General features: G+C 39.0%; 1 protein-coding gene across 1 annotated transcript in view; it reads right to left on the bottom strand.

Moving 5' to 3' along the window:
* Nucleotides 1-22,007, bottom strand: part of EGFL6 (EGF like domain multiple 6) — a 41,436-nt gene that overhangs the window by 15,434 nt on the left and 3,995 nt on the right. Inside the window, exons 2-7 of the mRNA XM_030456795.1 lie at nucleotides 19,342-19,454; nucleotides 17,294-17,386; nucleotides 14,827-14,946; nucleotides 11,247-11,366; nucleotides 8,795-8,929; nucleotides 6,920-7,042 (exon numbers count right to left, since the gene is read on the bottom strand). Coding sequence (XP_030312655.1) covers nucleotides 6,920-7,042; nucleotides 8,795-8,929; nucleotides 11,247-11,366; nucleotides 14,827-14,946; nucleotides 17,294-17,386; nucleotides 19,342-19,454 — 704 coding nt within the window. The remainder of the gene's footprint in view (nucleotides 1-6,919; nucleotides 7,043-8,794; nucleotides 8,930-11,246; nucleotides 11,367-14,826; nucleotides 14,947-17,293; nucleotides 17,387-19,341; nucleotides 19,455-22,007) is intronic.

Raw genomic sequence — 22,007 nt, forward strand, 5'->3', positions numbered from 1 at the left:
ACACAATGAGGGTTTTCTCGTTCATTTCATTAATTTTCATTTTTTCATTTATTTCATGAATGCTATGTCATCACCAGTCAGCATGAAATTATATACTCAGATCTCTAGTGGTGGTCACATCCTGAATCTGTGTGGGTGAGGAAAAAATATCTGTAAGTAGGATAGCACAACTATGTCACAGGCTTTGACAGCCTTCTCCAGTTGAGACCTTTAAATGAAACATAAAAGGGAAATAATGAGAGCTGAGCAGTTCCAGTGTGCTGTACAAAGGCTCTTCCACAGGTGGAGACCATGTCCCCCAAAGGGACAGAACAATTATAGACTGCTTCCTCTCTCTGATTCTCAACCAGTACTGGTGTTGAAGCCTTTTGGGACTGCAAATGATGGGAAAAGTCAGCTATTTTTATTTCCTTCTGCTTTTGCTGCTTAGGGATTGCATTACTGGGGCAAGAATATCTTTCTACTTTTCTTCTCACTTTGTGATAATAAAAACTTTATAGTAGTATTTTGGGACAGATGGACTGGACTTGCAACATTTAGTAGTACTTTTTTGTGTGTGTTCCTTTTCATAAAAACATAGCAGAGTAAGAAGCACCAGCTAATGAAACAGAATCATAGCCTCGTAGGAAAAGGGGAAAGTTCTCTGAATTCATATTCACTACAGAAAATACAATCCTATCACTGTGAATTAACCACATTTTATTTATGGCAAAGGCAATTACATGCTAATTAGTATCTCAGGCACAAAATCAAACTCTCTTAGCGTGCTCACTGGGGCATTCAGATTTACCTGAGGCTACAGTTGAAAGTATAAAGCAAATGGATGCCCTTAAAAATTAAATCCAAATTGAGGTGGTTTTCTTTCTTTTCCTTGGATAGAACTTGTAATCTTGCATCTCAGATAAATGCAAGTAAAATCTTTAGTAATATGTCATTAAAAGTGAGTTTTCTCTGGAGGATGATATTATGAAGGATGTAAGATCTAAACATAGCATGCAGCAATAAAAATTAACAGCAGAGTTTCATTCCAAACAAATTTCCTCTTGCAATCAGTAACAAGAAACTTCAAGCTGTTCATAAAGAGTCTATGGAGATTTTCAAGCCTGGGTTGCCTGCTCAGCAAACCTGAACACGTGCTTTTAGTTCCTGCTTTGAAGTCATTCTAGTTAAATGAAAAATTCTTACAGATCAACATAACAACCTCTGTGGTGTCAGAAAACCAATTTCCTTGTATGTGCAAAACTAAGCAGTGCAAAAACAACTGACAGGAATGACAAAAATAGGGGGATGGAAGTCTATAATCCCTACATTCTTGCAGACTGCAGTATGAAAATATGCATGGGCATGGGGATGGAGAGAGACCAGACACCAAGCATATTTTAGGATATATCACTAGTATCCTAATTTACATTCAGCTTTAGAGCAGCTGAAGGTGTGTATTTAATCCTTTTTATGTACCCATAAATTGCTGGAGGAATAATACAGTGTAAGGATAGACCACCTTAAACTCAGGCTTTTTTGTTGAATCCACTGCCTGTAGACTTGTTTGAATGAACAGCTCACCTTCTCTGACAACCTGGGATGCTACAGCTGAGGCAGTGATTTTTCAGGACCTTTTGCTCCAAAATGTGTATATAAATGCACAGGTGTTGCTCACAAACAGTTATGCATTTATCCATCCAGATGACTGCACAGAGAATTTTGGAAAGTGAAAAGAAATGTAGCACATTTCATGAAGGCTTTTCTTTATGTACCTTCCATCAGGAAGCATTTACTTTAATGCCTTACACAATTTATGCTTATTGCATCTCAACTCTCAAGGGTATGTTGGGTATTTAATGTCTTTGAATTAGGAGAAATTAAAGCAACAAGTGGAAAAAAAAAGATAAAAAAAAAAATCAAATGGTAGCTGAGGGCTAAAAGCAAATCTTTGCTGTCATGAGTTGCTGTGTAAGATTGTAAGACCACAGAAATTTGGTGTAGGCTGTCTAATGACCAAACTTAAGTTGAAAAAATATAGAGAGAGCAGAAGCCATAACCCTCTCTGCGTGCTGCATTGAATAAATGGAAATACTCAGGGGATGATGCAGGAGAGGGATGGGATCTCTTTTCCTCTCTCACACCTTCTGACTGCACTGGGCTGGCTGGGGCCTGAACATAAAGGGGCTGCAATAGGATACAGCTTGCCCTGAACTCCAGTAAACACTGCACTTCTTCCCCCTTCACACCTACCAATATATTTTAAAAAGGTAGTGAGACATAAGCCCAGGATATTGGCCTACAAGTTCTTTTTAAGCTCCCTTTATAGCTTCTGTATATAAAAGCTGAAGAGGGGATGAGGCATACTGACAGTCATTTGCCGTGTTTAAGGAGAGACTGTAGATTTGAGTAAAGATTAGATCAGCAGGACATGGTTTCAGAAATTATTCTAAAAGTTCTCAACCTTTTTTAGATAATCTTAAGAGAGTCTGAAAGTTTTCATATATCGGTTAAAACAGAGACTCTAGACTATTAATCTATTTTATGCACCATGGAATATCATCTAGCAAAATGTATTTCTAACGTGTTTAATTTCTGCATTTTTTTTTACTATCTTATTTAGGAAAGGATGCTTTCAGAAATCAGAGCCAGGTCATCATGCAGGACTGTGCTTAATACATGACTAAACAAGCCAGTAATAATTCCAGTAGGAAATGTGGTATGATAGAAGCATGTTATTCATTAAAAGCTGACAGCAGTGCTTGGCCCCATACTGAACTGAATTGTAAGGATCTCACCAGTGATATCACCAGAATTGCTTTTTAAGTTTTGAAATTTTATGTCAAACTTAAATTTTCTCAGGATTAGCAAGATAATAAGAAAGCAAAATTGTATCTGGATTTTAGAGATTACCCTATGAACAAAAAAGAAGCCTGAGTAACACAAAAGGGACACAAAGGGAGTTGTCATGATTCCATATTGTGATAAGGATATCCAGCAAAGCATACTGAAGAACTGTAACCTCTGCCTCTAGCCAGGGAATAACAACATTGCCATTGTTGAGCTCCTTAGAGTGACACCTGAATGTCACTCTAACATGTGGACTTTAAGTCAGCACTGCTTTCTCCTGCTGTTTTGTAGTCTCCTACAAAAAAAAAAAAAAAAAAAAAAGCAGCTAATTTTCCCCCTAGGAATCTTAATTGTTTATAGAACCTTGTGCACTCTATTTTTGAAGCTGAAATACATATAGAAGCATGTGGTTTTTCAATGTGTTTTGTCAATGCACAATAGGAAATCAGGAAACACATGAACCTGAGAACACCAACAGATTGCAGCAAGATAAAGGCCAGATGTGTAAATGGCTTGGACCCTTTTAGTGAGTATTTGTAAGGCAGCACATCTGTGCATTCTGAAATGAAATGTATGCTAAAGACATTTCAGAAAGAGCCTCCAACATTACATGTCTAAAGTGTAATGTGTAAGAGTGTAATGTGTAATGAGTGTAAAGAGTGTAAGTATAATGTGTAAGAGTGGTGAATGGCAAAAGGGTGCCTGAACAGTCACATCAAAGCATACATACAAGCAGAACTGTTTGCAGCCTGATGTTACAGCAGCTTTCTCCTAAGTGTATTGATACACAAATCCAATCAAACGATTTCCCCCACCTTCTGTACAAAGCTGAATTCTACTTTACCTCCCTTATTAGGTTATTCAGTAGTATGAGGAGACCTCACCATAGAAGCTTCATTATAAACAATGTGCTTATTTACTCACACTTCATACTCTGAAAATTAAGCTAAATATTAGCATGGCTTTCATTTGTTATAAATAGCTAATACTGCTGGCATGGTAGCCAGCTTGTTATATACAAGAGAAAATTCCTATAATGGTTCCCTGTGGAAATGAGATTCCCACTCTCTGGGAATAATGGAGTACTGAGGGTGTATTTAAGAAGCCTTTCTTTTAGCTGCAGCAAAACCCCAGACCCATCTCTTAGGCGCTGAGATGGGCTGCAGGAACTGCAGTTGCTGCCACCAAAAAGAAGTGTTGTGAGGCCACAGCCCCCAGCCCCAAATGCCCAGGATGGTGTTCTCATCCTATTAAACCCAACAGCCAAACTTCCTTTGACTTCAGTAAAGCCAACAGTTTTCCGCAAGTGAGATGTGAGATGGAGAATACTTTAGTATTTCAGTGTAGGTTGGTGCATCTAATTGGTGTCACTGTTTGTGTCCCTGTTTGGGAAAACATTTTCCTCAGTAGCAGCAAAACACGTCCTGACCCCTTTCAGTTACCCTGATCTGACTTTTTTGAGGACTGCAGTAAAAATCAACTACTAAAACATTAAAGGTTAAACAGCCTCCTCTTCTGCCCTTAAAAAAGAAAGGAGGTTTATATCAGACTCTTCTTAGCACTACTGCTTTTCAGGTTTTGCCTGCCACTGACTGTGTATTTTGCCTCCCTTTATTGCTGTATACATTCTTCCAGATAGACCCTTGCCTTTTGATCTTCTGCCAATGGCTCTGATTTCTCTCATTACTGTATGTTATTCCTCTATCCTCCCTTGCATTAAATCTCTTTTCCATTTAGTGCATTCTACTAAATTTATTAATGCACAGTTTCTTCCTCTTCTAAACAAGTAATGGACTTCAGTAACTAGAAATATGTCCTGAGGAAGCATGCAGAGAGAGAGAAAACAATTTAAAAGAAAGACCAGTGAGAAGATAAAATCAGTGCTGCAGATAGATGATTTTTTTTTTCTTTTACAGGGCTAGACATTAAAAATGCATCATAGCCTCTCCATAACATAATTATTTTCTTTGTTCACATTTAAGGCAGCATTTCTGTTGAATCATTTCTGCTTTTATACATAGACTTGGTCAAAAAGCGTTTTTTCTTTGAACTGTTCAGCTATTCATTAAAAAGAACAAACAAACAAACCAACCAACCCCAGATGCTTTTGCTCGGAGATGTATTTGTTTAACATTTCATCTGTGGTACATTTTGTTTTAACAGAAACATATCAAGATGTGTCATACAAATTTGCTTTGATATTGAGTCAGGTCTCAAGCCCCACTGCATCCTTCTGCTGCAGTAAGCTGCACTGACACATCAGAAGGGATGTGGTCTAGCAAGGAAACTGGCTTATAACACTGAATTTAAGCATAAAACCCCTTTTGAACAGCTCCTCTGAGCTGATCTGCATCCAAATCAGCCAGGTTTTCCTCATTAAAAGCCATCATTTTCCACTGCAAGCAGAAATGTGTTTTTTTATTTCCCAGAATGTAGTTTTATCCTTAGTAATATATGGAGTTGCTTGGCTTTGTGTTTAAGGTATGCTGGCATGCCCAGATTATATAGTTACAGGTACTAACAGTAATTTCAAACTCTAGCAGTAGGTTGAAAATGCTTGACTGGGTTTATCACTCACTCTATTTTTCACTGAAATATCCCATTTTTAGCCTAATATGGGGTTTAAAAAGCTACATTTACATAACTCCAAAGCAAGTATGTATCATTTAAAGTCATGTTTCAGTGCTGCACCAAAAGCATGACAATGCACAAGAAATATTCTAATAAACTTACCATACTATACTTACCATACTATAAATTCATAAAACTTATTAAACCTCTGAAGGAGTGCAATATATGTATTTCTGTAAGATTCAGCAGTATAGGGCAAAAGAAACAGCATACACACACCTATATATATATGTATATGCATGGATATATATACACATAAAATATGTATGTGTATATATATATATATAAAGATTTTAGCATAGCAGGCAATTTCTTGATCTATAAAGCAACCAGATTCAAATCACATGTTTCGTGTTTGATCCTGACAGTGATCTCCATGATTTTTAATAGTAAGTAAATTACTGGAGTATAGAAATGTAGAACACTGTAAAATAATCATACCTGAGATCCAAAGGGTACAAACGGCTTTGGAGTTGGAATCATTGATTTCAAACCAATGCCCATACTGAATGAATAGATTTTTAAAATAAAGGCAGAGAGGGTAATGGTTGATAAACTATAATAACAATAAAGCACTATTCTAAATGCAGCAAGTGTCAACATCAATGTCATATTGGAGGCTTCAATAACTGTAGTAATGGGAACATGAATATGAATAATAGACTCATGGAACATCTGTGACAGTGAAGTATAATCATAATTCACATATGATCAAAGATTCCTTGAAAAAAACAGGAAAACAGGTTTTTATGTTATGTAGACTTCATCTGCTGTAGACAAGAGCTTTTAAAATGCTTTCACAACATCTTTTGTTAAAAAAAAATTTGAACAAGCGTTATATGTCCTCTTGTAGGAAACATCTACATTGACATTGAAGGAGAAATGCTGTCTGGTTTAATACAGGAAATAAATAGGTTAACATTTATATATAAAAACAAGACCAATCTTCTCCTCCTTTCTTCTTGATAAGCTAAACCAAGGCAATGACATCCTTATAGGAAATCTTTAACATTCAATAGGCAAAGGTAAAATTGCAAGTAAAAAGGCTTTAGCATAGAAGTCTTCTCTCTTTTTTTCCTGTTTTTGCTTGAAACTCTTCTAGAAGGGACTGTACAGCCCTCCAGGAGTCTAGCATTGGGATTTTGTGGAAAAGACACAGTAGATTTTTTGAAATTATTTTCTCTGTGTCTTCAGGCCAAATTTTCTTGTCTGGTCTACTGCAATTCCTAGTGATACTATGAGACTTGTGAACTCATAGGAAAAATGAATTTGAGCTAATAATAGTTATACCAGCTCTTCAAAGACTCATACAATAAATGAATTGTTGCATGGAGAAGTTTGCCTTGACTGGTATTGCAGCCCAGGTGAGCATGGTCTTTTCTAGAAAAGATCTTGTAACCTACTCCAACTATTGGAGAAAACCAATATAGCACTATTGCTGGCATCCAGTGGTACTCACCATCACAATCAAATCCACTTCCTCTGTATCCCTGTTTACATTTGCATTTGAAGGAACCTTCGGTATTGAGACACTCTGCGTGGAGGTTACACCTGTGTGTGTTTGTCACACATTCGTTGACATCTAAGGGAAAGACACAAATGTTTTAATGAAAACTGCCCATGTGCCCATGCTTCATGATGCATGCAGGTCAGCCTGCTTATTTGATGCAGATATATCACAGAATTGGCTGGGTTGGAAGGGACCTCAGAGATCATTGAGTCCAACCCTTGAACCACCGTTGCAGTTGCTAGACCATCTGCTTCCAGGTGTTGTTATCAGTACTGTTAGACTAAGATGACCCAGAGACCACCAGAGGTAGAAATAGTCACACTAATGTAAACTCCCACTGCCCAGCTACTGGCCTGTGCATCCATGGAAAATGCAGAACGTGCTGTGATTTTCTGCATGAGAACAGGGTTGTACACTCTGTTTCATTAGCAAAAAGCAAAAGGTACCAAGAGAATGTCTGACATCAATTAAAAAAAAAAAATTCACCAAATTTATGTCATCCTCTCACCCACTCTAGAGGAAATGCAGTGGAAAGCAATCCAGAGCATGTCAAGACATTGCCACATTTTATCTACCTCTAACATTTCAGCATACATATGATGCTATATGAAAAAAGTAAAATCTGGAAAAATTCCATAGAGAATTCTACATTCAACTGACAACAAAATGCTCAAAGCACCTAGAAAATTGATCTGATTCTCCTTTTTGTTTATTTTGCTACATCACAAAGGTGTTTCTGGTTTCTCCCACATGAGGGAGCCAACTTGTTGCACAAATATTTGCACCATGTGTGCTTTATCCAGATTGCTTCATTTTTAGCAGCTGACAGGTCCTCTTATAATGTAAGTCGCATCAGAGACAAATAGGAGGAAGGCTGACTCCAAAATATACATCCAAGAATGAGATTCAGGTTTGCAAAGACCTCTCCAGTTATTCCCTCATGGACACATACCGTATGAAAAATTAAGTATTTTTTCACTTTAAGACTCTCAAAGTTTGCACACAACAGTCTCCAAAACCTGCCGCATGATCTCCCTCCCATCCCTAACTCTCAACACCAAGCAAATATAAATAAAATGCATTAGTTCTCTTTTTAAATGCACTTTTTGTAGTAGTTCCAGTCCTTCCAGGCTCTCATGAAGTCAACTGCTTGACTAAAACTGCTGCAGTGACTTATACTCTGCTGATCTTCTACTTTTCAGCTAATGGATTGAAACAGATGTAAAGGTAATTTGAGATTTGTTTTAACACCTGGGCATGTCAAAATAGCTTTTTGCCTGTATTTGGTTTTGTTCGGGATAAACTTAGGCATGCAAAAGAGATCTGAAAAGTAATTGAAATATACTAGGTTCATACCTCTTTTTCAAACTTCTGTACTGTCCAACCAAACAACTGCTCTTAAAGTCATGAAGGCCCTTGATTCACATCACCAAAAATAATTAAAGAAAAGATTGGGAGACTGCTTGCTCATACAAGTTTAAAGCAAATAAGACCAAAAAAAATGGCTATTTAACTAAACCTATACAAGAAATAGCACTTCTTTGTAGTCAGCTGTTGGTAATTTACAACAAGCCCTTGTACATCTTGTCTTGGTACAATGAAGCAACTTAATTTGCAAGTGCCTATGACAAGGTTTTTAGTAATGCTACATGAAAAGCCCAGAGAAAAGTTCCAGGTGTCCCAAAGAATATTTTTAGTGGCATCTCTTATCCATTTCTGAGGCAGTATCCCCAGACTAGGCCAACATACTTCTGGTGATGACAAGAAAGATACACAGTGTGGGAATGAAAAAGAATGAAGGAAAATTCATGGGCTAAATCTTACCTACACAATCATAATGGCCACTGATGTATTTGAGCTCATAACCAAGCTGGCACTTGCAGTAGTAGCTTCCAAATGTGTTGACACATCTGCGGTTGTAGGAGCAGAGAGCTTGGCCACTGGAGCATTCATCAATGTCTACAGCAGGAGAAGGGATACTCATCAGATCCATGACAAAGCAAACTGGGAAAGCAAGAACTGCTTGGGATTTGCAGAGGAACTGTTTGGTTTGGTCTTGTCTATCACATCTTGTTTAATAAAAAAGTCCTATAATTTCACACTTAGGGGTGGCTGTTGCATGTAGTAATGTGAATGAAGCAGCAAAATGGGAACTAATTTTATGAAAGATTTTGAGACCTGGCACAGTAAATGTGTAGCTGGCAGTGGGGGTTCTCTCCACTGTGAGCAATGATTTGCCCTAAGGTCATGGAGCAGGGTCAGGAGGAACTCCACCAATGCCACAATTCCTCTGAGAAAGGAAATGCCAAAGAATAGTTTAAGAGAAAGACCCTGTAATGTAGTGAAATGAGGCAACCAGGTGCCACTAATTGCCAAGGAGTGAGCATGAGCTTGCATCAAGCCCACCTGTGCCTAATTAGGGTGGGCCCCCACTGCGCATGAGCAGGACCAGGGAGCCAATAAAAAAGACTCCTCAAAGCCTCATCTGACGGTGACCCTTTTATTGGTCCCCTGGTCCTGCTCATGCGCAGTGGGGGCCCACCCTAATTAGGCACAGGTGGGCTTGACACAAGCTCATGCTCACTCCCTGGCAATTAGTGGCAGCTGGTTGCCTCATTTCACTACACTGTAACATGAAACTGAGAGCAGTAGAAGCTCTTCTACTGAATCTTTGCACCTCCTTGGATGGGCAATGTCAAGACTCAACAGGGAGAGAGTTTCCAAGCCATGAGCAGTCTGCCAGCAAGGCAGAGGACAGAGACAGATGTTTTTGAGAGAGAAGGAGGAGGCTTGGTATGGGAAGAGCCTAAGATCATTACAATCACTCTTTAAATGCTACTAATTTGATTTATTTTGTCGTAATGCCAAGTTTTAAATAGTGAAAATTATGATTTGTCTTTCCCTATCACACTTAAGCACAGAACAGTGACTTTTCATCCAATTCATGGTGCCACTCTGCTTCTGTTTACAGCTTAGAACTGCTGTGAAGTGCTGTTGGACACCACGTTTATCTTTTTATACTGTTCTTTAGGTGCTTAGGTGATCAGAAGAAAGAGGGCAGCAACAAAATATTTTAAAAAATCTGTAGTCAAAAATCCCTCTTTCTGCCCATGTTAAACATTTCTGATGTTGGTCTCTGTTTCCTAGCCTCCAGGGCATTCCAACGCCTCTCCAGGTTCTCAGTTCCCAGTGCCCCTGCCAGGACCATGGTGTCCTGGTTTGGGCCAGGATAAAGGTGATTTTCTGTTTTGTACTTTTACTTTTAGCTAAGTCTCTTGTAAGTAGTTGCACTTGCTGAAATTAACAGCAAGTTTCTCAGACAGTGTGTGCTTCTAGGATTGATAACACTTGATGTTTATAGTTACTGCTAGAGACTGGTATGCAGAGCCAAGGACACTGCTCAGCTCTGAGGAAAACATTTTACCGTCCAGGAGGATACAGAGGTCCCACCTGAGCCCTCCTTTGGGGAGGAACAGACAAGATAGATGCCAGAATTGACCAAACAGAGTATTCCATCCCATATACGTCACACTCAGTATAAATTTGAGGCATCACGAGGGCCGAGCCAGATCTTTTCCGGATTTCCAGATTTCCTGATTTCCTGCTTCCCTTCCTTCTCGGCATCCTGGAAGAATCCCATCCGTTCGTTTGCCTGTGGTCCTGATCCGTGCCAGCCCATATCTGTGTGTTCCTGCCTCCAGTTCCCGACTGCTGCCGACTCCAGGAGTCCAGCCTGGACTTTCCCAGGGCTGCCCTGCAGCCTCGGTGGTGACGTGAGAGTTATTGGGGGAGAGGGGGGAGGAATGTGGTTTCCATTTTCCTGTATATTTGTATATATTTAGTAATTTTACCTATTTATCATTACTGTTTCATTAAAGTTGTGTAGTTTAGTTTCCAACTCATAAGTCTCTCTCCCTTATTCTCTCTCCTTTCTCTATCAAGGAGAGAGAGATTAATAGAGAGCGTCTGTTATTCGGTTTAATTGCCGGGCCAGTGTTAAACCGTGACACAGGGTCTGTCAAAAGCTAAAGGACAAGTCTGCTGCACTTGATCCCAGTGAGAAATTTATGTCTGCAATGAACACTGAAGACTCGCTGTTCTCTTAGAAACAAGTTGTTTTTTTTATCTCTAATTGCTAGTTTTTTCTTTCACCTATTTCACATGTAGAATAAGCATTATTCAAACCAGTGAGGTGAACTATTTATTAACCTTTCACCAGACTTAAATTTTTCAGGATGCTATAGAAAAGAAGCTGAGAATGAGTTTCTAGCCATACCAATGCATGTCCTCTTGTTCGGTCCTAGCTGAAGGCCACTTGATGGACAAAGACACTGCACCTCCCCTTTGACTTCTTCACACCCATATTGGCAATTCACCATGGCACATGTCCTAGAAGCTGAAAACAGTATCAAAAATTAAGCCAAAATCTATGCTGGCAATTAAATTAAAATAAATCACAATTAAAATTAAGTCAGATTGGGGTAAGTGCAGAAAATTAATCAGAACAACAAAATTGCATTTATCATCAACCAAGTTCTTCATACGATAGATCTTAAGTTGCTCTTCCCCTTCACTTTTCTTCTTCTTTTCTTCTTTGCTCCTACTCCATTTTTCTCTGGCAATGTTTCTGTGACTTCTACTACTTTTTAGATTCAGATTTACTACCTTTTATATTCAGAAAAAAACCTTTTCCAAGTAGAAAAAAAGTTTTTTATGTTTTCCATTGCAATAGCTTTACTGCACAGAAAACTGTTAAGTAGTGAATTGCATTTAGTACTTAGTGTTAAACATGCTTCTAGTATGGCATTTCGTTAAAAAAACTATTTAGCCTGATAGACTTAAAAACTGCCCTTGAGTTTGATCCCTTATGGAACGTATACTTAAACCTAATGAGGCACTAGAAAGAACAGATATCATAGTGGCTATAGATTGTTTAAGAGTGTGAAGTGTTGGAAATTACTTTGATTAGCCTGTAAAGAGAAAGTTAGGTGTCTAGATCTTGTCTGAGAGACATATGAGAGGCTAGAAAAGTAGGAGAAATGTATTAAATATGTAGGGACATAGCTCTGAAATCCTGGAGATATCCAGGAAGCATTAGTGTTATGATGCCAGGGATAGAAGTAGTTTTGGGAGCGTTTACTGAAAGAGGTGAAGATGTATGCAAAAAAAAAAAAAAGTATTTCTTGCTCCTTCACTCTGGTTGTATTCAGGGAAACAGAACTGTATACAGGTTCTTTGTAAGTGGATAGCCTGGAATGGACGTAAGTTTGTTTCAGACAGAAATCAACATCAATAACTCAAGTTCAAGAGAACTCAAGAAGTAGCTCACCACTTAGGTAGAAAATGGTATCAACTCTGTTTAAAAATTCAACATGTTTATTGTCAGAGGTACTTGCACTTTCAGAAGAGTGTATAATAACAGAGGGTATATAAATGACAACCATATATACAAGTGCCTACTTGTATGTAACTTGTAATACTTTGCCACATCATCTACTTCCTAAGTGGTAATAAACCAGACATTATTCTTCTCTAACTGCTACTGGTCTGTTTTTTTCTTGTTTATAGCTCCAAGGGTTGGACTCGATGATCTCTGAGGTCCCTTCCAACCCAGCCTATTCTATGAGCCTATTCTATGATTCCTACTCCAGGCTTTGGCTAGACATACTACTGGCTTAGTTGAACTGCTAACTGTATCTAGTGTAGTAATTCATGCAGAGTTTAGCTGATTTTGTGTTAGGTACTAACCTACCATTTATTTTAACCAGTGGTTCTCTGTGGCCCAAAGCCACATTTTTCTGATACCCTTCTTCCAGGTCCATGGTCCCTTGCTGTGGCTGCAGATAATTCTGACACTCAGACTAGATAGACTTCATCAGAGACTCACGTCATAGAGAACTGGATTCAAAAGGAGCAACATAATGCTCAAAATGTTTGCTTGATTAAGATGATGAGAGTTCCAGAATTGGCTAAATAACATAGCATTTCATCTGAGTGAAATTGGAGGATAGTAGACTTAACCAAGAATGTCTACTTGAGTATATGACTGACTATAATTTCTGCTTAAGAAAATATAGGCTCTTTGGAACTTGAATGTGTATACAGGTTGGGTTAATGAAGCATAAGCTGGGTGAACATTTTTTGCTTGCTTCACCAGAGCTGTGAAGAATGAAATCTTCCCTTCAATGGGAAATGTGGTTTTCACCCCATAATTTGGTGTCATTCTCTGCCAGTGTTTATTGCAGTTCCATGGTGTGCCAAAGTGAAATGCAGGCTCCAGGACTCACAGCTGCTCAGGCATTTTTTCATATATAATCAATACTGGCCACTACTGATGCTGAGAAATTCATCATTTTCTGCTGGCTTAAGAAAGAGCTGGTACAACTGCATATTTGGTACAAATGCAGAATTTCTTAAATCAGGAAACCCATCCTGAACAGACTTAAAGCTAAGCCAGAAAAAATGGCTAGTAATAACCTGGACCTAGCATTCTTGCTGGGTTCAGACGTGTGGCTACAGCAAGAGGAGTGGAAGTGAGGGATGGATGGGACAAAGCTGCTGCTGGGTTCAAAAGACATTTTCTGTGCACTGTAGTTCTGGCTTCTGCCAATTTCAGCTTTCTGTAAGACAGTGGCCTTAATGAAAACTGCTCAGAGTATGATGTCAGCAGATACACAAATTATCTTGGAATCAGTGACAGGAATACATACCAATCCCTTAGCAGCTGTTGTCTGCTGCTGATACCCACCATAATTAATAACTCAGAGCCCTGTGCTGCACTGTAGGGAAGGGAAATCCTCCAAAAACTCTGACCCTGGGCACCTTTAGCAGCAATTTCAGTCTTCCTGCTATGAGAGAGAGTAGGAGCTATGGCTTTCTCCCTGCCTCAGAGCTGCAGTGTGTTTGCCAAGGCTGAGTATTTTTCCAGTTACCCCAAAACTGACAGCACACTCACTTGCTGGACACCCTGCATGGTTAATAGTTGTCTCCAAGGTTTGAAGACCAAAGCTTTTGAGTTTATGGTTCTCTGTCATACTGATGCGAAAGGCTGTGCTGCACCCCATATAGCAAGGTCCATTGCTTTGGGATGGACCTCTCAAGCATATAGCTCCAATGCTAGGACCGGCTAGCTTCCTTATCAAACTGATGTATCTGCTTCAGTCCTGTAGACTCCAGAAAGGGTTGTCACCATGTTACATAGGCTATTGGGAAATTGAAAGCTAAAAAGCCTGTACGAGATATCTCAGATGGAGAAAAAAATCTATTTTCTACAACCCATACAGAGCCATTAAAAAACATGAAGCTTCCTCAGGTCTGAAAAATCAGGTTGGTTAAGAAAGTGCTTACACTGCCTGTTATACAGCTGGCTTAAAGACAAAGAAAATACATAGAAGTACAGTTTAGATAAACCTTAGCTCAGTGAACAAATGTTTGCAAGAAGCTAGTGGCAAGTTTGGGAAGCTATCAATCCTGACAAAAGCAATGAGCCAGGAAACATGGCATAAAATTCAGCACAGTAAAAAGTAGTCTATGTCAGTGCTTTGCTTGGATAGATTAATATATCCTTATTCATCAGATGAACGGGCAGGACTATACACCAAGGTTATACTCTCTGTCCTTCATTTGAAGTAATGCTATGAAAAATCAGAACAAAAATTCCACTGAACACCAAAATACAAATATAACCTAGTTTACTTCATCCATATAGAAAGCCTCTTTCCCCTGCTGACAGTACCAGAGAGCTGAGACAAAGAACCTATCCGGAATAAATCCATTCATCACAAGAAGAAAATCCACAGGGATTAAATGCAATTACACACTTTTGGTGTCTCTGTCCTATCAGCTCTATTACTTACTTGCACATGTGCCATCTGGCATCAGCATGTACCCATTGAGACAATAGCACTTGTAGCTGCCATATGTATTCATACATCTGTGTTCACAGGGTCGTGGTTTCAGTCCACATTCATTCAGATCTGCAAAAGTCATTGGAATGAAGTGAGTGGTGGGTTTATAGACATATACTCATACACATAGGTGGATAACACTGCCTAATGCCTTCAACTCCCCACAGTAAAATTGCCTGGACTGAAAATGAGCCAGCCTCTTGCAAGACGAGATTTTAGCAGACCATCTGGCTGAACGACTGCTAGCAAAGCTAACAGACTGACTTCTGCACCTGAAAAACTAATGCAAACTCTGGCCACATCTGGCAGTTTGTTAGGAAGAAGTGAAGGGGTGGGGAGAGAATTGCAATTACTCTGCTTTTTTGGAAACTATTTTTCTGGATTTTTCTATCTCCAGCTAGAGATTTCAATCTTCCAGCTGACCTCTGTACTAGCAAGGCAAAAACGTGAAACCAAGAACAGCAAATCAGCTTGAGATAAAGTGAAACAAAAACACATTTTATTTCTGCACTCTGTGCAGATACTAAGGTTATCAGGGCAAGGCTGTCTAGCAGAGATGAAATAGCACATAAATAAAAGTCATGTGACTTTAAGAATAAAAAGAAAAATCTAAAAAAATATCAAAATTCTGAAAATAAAAGCATCCTAAATATTTCTTAGAATCCAGGATTTAGAAGGCTTGGTGGGAGCCAATCTAATTTCAAATTTGAATAGCTGTCCTTCACAGGGGGGAAACCAAAATCCTAGAGTCAGATTTGTGTGGCACAGGCAGAGCAGTGCTGACAATGGTATTGGTCCTGTGACAAGGGGACAACATCCATGCTTGTGACTTCTGTGAACTGATATTTCTACCTCTCGTATTTTGAAACCTTATTAGTAAACACATTAAAGAACACATAAAATAGAGCAACAGCTTATGCAGACCATTCGACATAGGTTTAACAGCATAACATATGTTAAACATATCCAAGAAAATAGATTCAGTAAAGAGGCAACTCTCCAACCTTGTGCAGCTCCACTTCTAATGGGAGAAGCTTCTGTTCTCATGTCTATGCACACTGCAGAAACTCCTGACCATTTAAAGCATATACTTGGTTGTTATAAACAAGCAGAAGTGTTTGTAGCAGCTTAGTCCATGGAAGAAAAAGAGGTTTGCATTGTATTACCTAAGCATAGTGTCTGTTTGAAAAAGGGTAAACTATCAGCTTACAAATCACATTGGATTTTTGTGCACAGGATTTTTTAGTACAGAAACTAGATGAGAGCACAAGTTATTACACTGAAACCATACATTTTCAGAAGTGCTTATCTGCACCTATCTTGCACAATGCTCAGTAATGCACAGAGGACATACACAGGTCTAAAAGAGAACCTGTGGAGATCAGGCTAATTTAGCTCAGATTCAGTGGCAGACTTACATGGTCCCCTTATCTGTGTTATTTTAATTTCTTTCCTCTGTAGTAGTACTGAGGAATAGACTTTTTTTTTTTTTTTTACATCAAAAGTGTAAAAGAGTTTTCCAAAATACTTAACAGTATAGCTTTATAGAAGACTGTTTGAAAGTGAAATAAATGGGTTATTTTGACTCTGGAAAACATGGTTTTAGCATGTTAATGCAACATTTTCAAGAAAAGACTGTAGGTGCTTAGGAAGGTAGCAAGGATAGACGTATCCCTTCATGTGGCCTTTAAGTCATTCCTCCCTCACAGCACCTGAAATTCACCTCCATGCAGTGCAGTAGGATGGCCTCTCCCCTATGCACAGTGGGGGGAGATGCTCCTTCCATCTGATCCAACACTGGGGTCTCATATATTGAAGAGGAAAAAAACCTGAGTTCTCACCAGTGTCTTAGCTGAAATATTTCCATGTCTCATTACAAGTTTACAGAGGGGAAATGGTGCCTTCGAAATTTCTGAATATGCAGTTCTAAAGACTTCCAATCCTATGTTCTCAAAAAAATACCAGTCAGAATATGCAAACATGGCATTGGCCCAGGCAACTTGAGAAATTACATCTAGCATATGATCATGTCTTTCTGATGGAAAGGTTTGTTAAAAAAGTAACATGGGTTGCTACTTAATAAAATGACATGGATTTTGGATTTGGATTCCAACTCTTAAATTAATTTCCTATATAACCTCTTCATGCCTTAGTCCTCTGCTTATAAATATGACAGTTTAACTTGTCATCAGCCTGCAGGAGATACATGATACAGATTCAAACCCCTGTGTGCTTGGAAGAGTCTTAGAGCTTGTCTGGGATGCTGGAGATACAAAAACCTTAAACTCAAAGCTCTTTTATGTAAACAGTAACTCATCCTGTTTTACTATTTTAGAAGATGACATAATCCATAACACAAGATAAGAAAACAGAACATCACTCTGCTTCCTGGAGTACTATCCCCATGTGCACAAACCTTGATTACAGGTTTTCCCTGTAAATCCAGGAAAGCATTTGCATTTGTTTGGTCCCATACACTCGCCATACTTGCAGCCATGTCCACAGACAGCTGGAGGAGTCAGGTAGAGAAAAGAGAGAGAAGAAGTTAAACACTTTATTTGAGAACTTTCCCCATCCTTAGTTGCCTAAAAACTTGTAGCACAAGTTCAACATCCTCTGTACCTTTCCCTCAAGTTTGGGCATGGTAGCTACTGATCTGCACTTAATTTCTGATGCAGAAAAATGGCACTAGCCAGGCTTACATGAATGTGTGCTTTTCCACATTTTTTTTGATACACATTTTGATACACATTTTGATACACATTACCCCATAGCACTTTTCCAGTCTTGGATGTCCTCAGTTACAGACAAGGAACATGTGGAACACCCAGACTACATCTGTCAGACAATTAGGCAACTATCCTTACCACAAATCCCAATAAGTAGAATTGCATCAGGTTTACAAATACTTGAGAGGCCCATGATTAGCATTAAAAATAAAGGTTTTCTAATTCTCAGCCCTCTGGATCACTCATCAGAAATTAAATGGTGACTGCTATATGGCTTAAGGCTCCTGAAGTCAATGTGATTGCCAGCATGAGGGGTTATTCAGGAAATGCAAATCAAACATGCATTTAAATCAGGGCTAGCTCTGAAAACACAGCAAAAGATTATGCACCGGGATGGGCACATCTCTACTTTGTGTAATTAAACTGCTATGCAAACTACAGGAAATAGGAAAGTAACAGTATTAGTTAATAAATAGAAAAATTCTTAACTAAAATTCATATTGCTGAATTAAATTATCTTCCCTACCTTTCAAAATTTATTCAGTACTAGTTCTGCAGATTAAGGCATATTTCAACAATACTGATATCCCTGAATGCAGTGTGGCAGTGTGAGACCAGCTAAGTATTAACACATAAGCATAGAAAACCACTCACTGCATCTGGATTTACAATTTTACATTATAGTAGGCTTCAAGAAAGCAGCTAAAGAAAAATCTTAGAAGTTTATGAAAATGAATTTTGCTAAGAAAGTACTTTATTGTTTTACAACAAGGTAACTAACTCCACTGGCTAACTGAAGTTACATTTGCCAGTTGTCCCTCATGGTATTCATTTGCATCAAAACTAAGGTGCTATTAAGTGATATGTAAATACTAATGAAGGTATTCATCAGTTTTTCCTTTTTCAAATTGTCATGCTATATATGCAGAGCAGAGATGTTTGGTATCTTTCTCTTTTGGACATCAGTCTGTTGATTTTCAGAGATGCACAGCCTTAAGCCTCTATTCAAAGTCCCCAGATAAGCATTACCAAACTCTGGGACAACAGGTGTGACATCTGAGAAATTTCTAAGACATGTATCTTATAACTTCATTGTATTTTGCTCAGGTACAGCTAGAGAGAGAGATTCCACCTTCTTCTTGGGATATATAGAGCTTTAAGAAATTTGAAATGTCTTGAGATATCAACTCTTCATTGGAATTGATCATTGAGCTAATGATCCATATACCAGAACACTGGCTGGCTACCCATGCTCAGGTCAGGAGCACTTATTGCTTGGGTTTATTTCTATTATTAGAGAGTTAAAAACTCCTGGTTCTCAGAGGCTGTGTGCTTCTGAAGACAAAAGATGCCAACTGATATAAAAAGATACTACGGGGGTCCAGATATAGCATTAGGCGACACTGCATTTTTGGCACTTACTTGAGAGTTTCAACAGTAGATGCACTGACAAGGGCTGTTCAGGATCTACAGACAGATGGTCCCTTCTGGACCCAAGAATTTTTGATTATGTATTTTTTTCCTTAGTGTTATTTACCCAAAGCTCTTCTTTTTTGAAGAGATTGTATCAAGTATGGTTTATTCAGTGTCTCACAGAAATGGAATATTTTTTTTAGTCAGTTTCTCAAAAATTTCACTCCTCAGGTTTCTATAGCTTCTGGCAGACATACTTGAAATCCCTTTATCAGTACCCAGTACACGGCCATGGAGGGAAAGCATGAAGTGTTAGTGTTACCTTCACAGTGGCCCTTGCTGTTCTTTTTCCAGCCATAGCAGCAGTCCAACCTAGAGCCATAGCGACACAAGCCAGGCTGGCTCCCACTCACCAGCTGCCCACCAGCTCTCGAGCTGTGTAGAGAAGGATAAACACAAGCACACACACTTTAATTTATTGCTCTATTTTACTCCTTTGTAAATTTCTCTAGTGTTTTATCCCCTGTCAAGCATTTTCATTTCACCGGACCATGAAGGATTTGACAGGGTTCTGAGACACGAATGCGAAGTTGCATTTGCTTGGAGAAACAGAGGAGATGGGAATGTTTTATCTGCAATAAATTAACCATACAACGTAAATCCTTTTTAATGAGAAAAATGAAAAAGGCATAAAAATAAAGCCAGGTACCGTGCTAGAATGAGTAATTTTTAATATCAATGAAGTCAATGGGGCTACTCCAATTTGTGGCATATGAAGGAGCTGCATGGCACATATGATGCCACACCTGACAGCACTATTGCTTTGGATGAAGAAATACTGATTCTACAGGAAAGCAGCTTTCTGAATATCAGTCAGCCCAATAAAAGCTAGTGACTTTCAGGCTAATAGCCACTGCACATGTGAGGACTGATTGTGTAAATGCAGGCAGTCCCGTGCATTCTGTTTTCACAGGACTCCCTGACTGTACAAACTAACCTTAATTTAATTTGCCATTAATGCATGTCATGGCTGTAGGCTGGACAGTGCAGAAGGGCCAAAGTCACTGTGCAGATCGACAGCTGCAGGAGTTGGAAAGCCTGCATTGTTAGTTGCCAAAATTACAAAGCTGATGGAAATCCATCACTGTGTAAGTCTTCTAGACCTATACTTTGCTGCCGTGACTTGACTCTCTTCTCCCTCTGCTTGCTGTTACTTAAGTTATCCATGACCTCATGCCTGCCTCCTTTATGAAATTCTCTTCTTTATCCAAAATTCTCTGTCCCCACTGATTTTTTCCAAGCCATAATTTAAAATGCACAAAAGTACAAAGTGTAGTCAATTCAGTCCAAAGTGTTGTTTCTGACAGAGAAATATCTTACCTGCAAGAGCTTCACAACATATCTGGGGTATTGAAGGGGACAATATATAGTAACAAATACCCTCATGGTGGGGAAAAAAATGGAAGGGGAAAAAAGTAACCAGGTAATCAACTTTTTCAGTTTTTAGTCTGATGGACAATAAAGGCATGCTTTATCACCTTACAGCAATGCTTTGCACATGTCCTCCTTTGCTTAACTCTCAGGTTGGCACTCATACCGGAACAGTTACTGCAAACATCATTAAGGCAAACTAATAAAATTACATACACTTCAGAGATGCGAGGTGTTACTTCAGATTTTTAATCAGTAGCAGAATCAAGAAAGTGAAGGCAGTTCAGAGGAAATGCATAAGCTCAGGTATCTGAGACACCTGGATGAAGAGATGGTTCTTATGTCATCTGTCAAGTAAAAAGACATCAGTGTTGGAAAAGGTTGTGCTAATTCACACAGCCTTTGCCATCTACCCAGCAATGCCATTTACAGGGCTACGCATACCCCATCTTCGGATAGGAGGAAAAGCATACTGAACAGCTATGACTCCTGTGTGGGTATATATTAGAAATCAGTGCCCTGCCTCTGGATTTATAGGCAGTAAAAGAACCCTTTTTCCTTTCCTTCATCAAAATGCTGCTGGGTTACATCACTTGCAAGTATACACGTTAAAGAACATATGTTCTGCTTACATGCTAGAAACAGCCCTTGAGTTCACCTAGATAGTAGATGTATATTCTGCTACACCCCAAGATAAACCCTTGGACGCAGTTGGATAGTGCTGTGACTCTATTGGAAGGCTAAAACGCCTAAACTTAGGAGGAAGCAGGATTTTGATACTTTCCAAAGGGTGTTCATTGCCACAGGAAGACAGACTCATTCAGTAATATCTTATTTAATACTTCAAAATGAAATAATGAAATTGTCTTTACGAGCTACACAATATCTCGCAAGATTTCAGTACAAAGTTGCCTTCAAACTAAGAAATGTTCCATAAAACTGCAAATAAAATGATCACAGCTGAACTTTATAGATATCCCTCTGGGCAAGGTCTTTAATTTGTTCTGACTTCCACAAGAAACACCAAGTTAAAGCCTATCTTTGGCAGTGGGAAAGGTCAACTAGATCCTTGAGACCTCACCTGGATCTCAAAATCTGGGAAGAAAGCAGGTTTTGCCAGGTTAGTGAAGACTTGTGAAGAACCATCAGGCATCAGCTCAGCTGTTCCTGCCAGGAGTTCAGCATTTTGTGCAAGAGAAACATTATTCTTTAAGAGGAGGTCCTTTCAGACATGCAGACCCTTTCTGGGAGAACATCACACGGACCCTCCCGGAGAGTGAGGAAGAAGTAATGCAAACTGGAGCAATAGGATGCTGATCATTCCCTATATGATATTCATGTAGAACTTCACAGCAAGTAGCTAGAAGCCTGATTGAGATTGTTGTGCTTGTCACCATCTGCTCAGTGTACAAAATACACTTGGCCTTGAAGTACCCGTAGCCTAAATATGTGACCAAAGAAGAAAAGCAAGAGAGGGTAGACTGCACAGGTCACATCCCTGCTAAGGTAAGAGTGGTCTCCACATTTCTAGTGAAGAGCTCTGTCCTCTGAGAGTCA

Source organism: Calypte anna, chromosome 1, assembly GCF_003957555.1.
Source record: "Calypte anna isolate BGI_N300 chromosome 1, bCalAnn1_v1.p, whole genome shotgun sequence".
NCBI classification, from domain to species: Eukaryota; Metazoa; Chordata; class Aves; order Apodiformes; family Trochilidae; genus Calypte; species Calypte anna.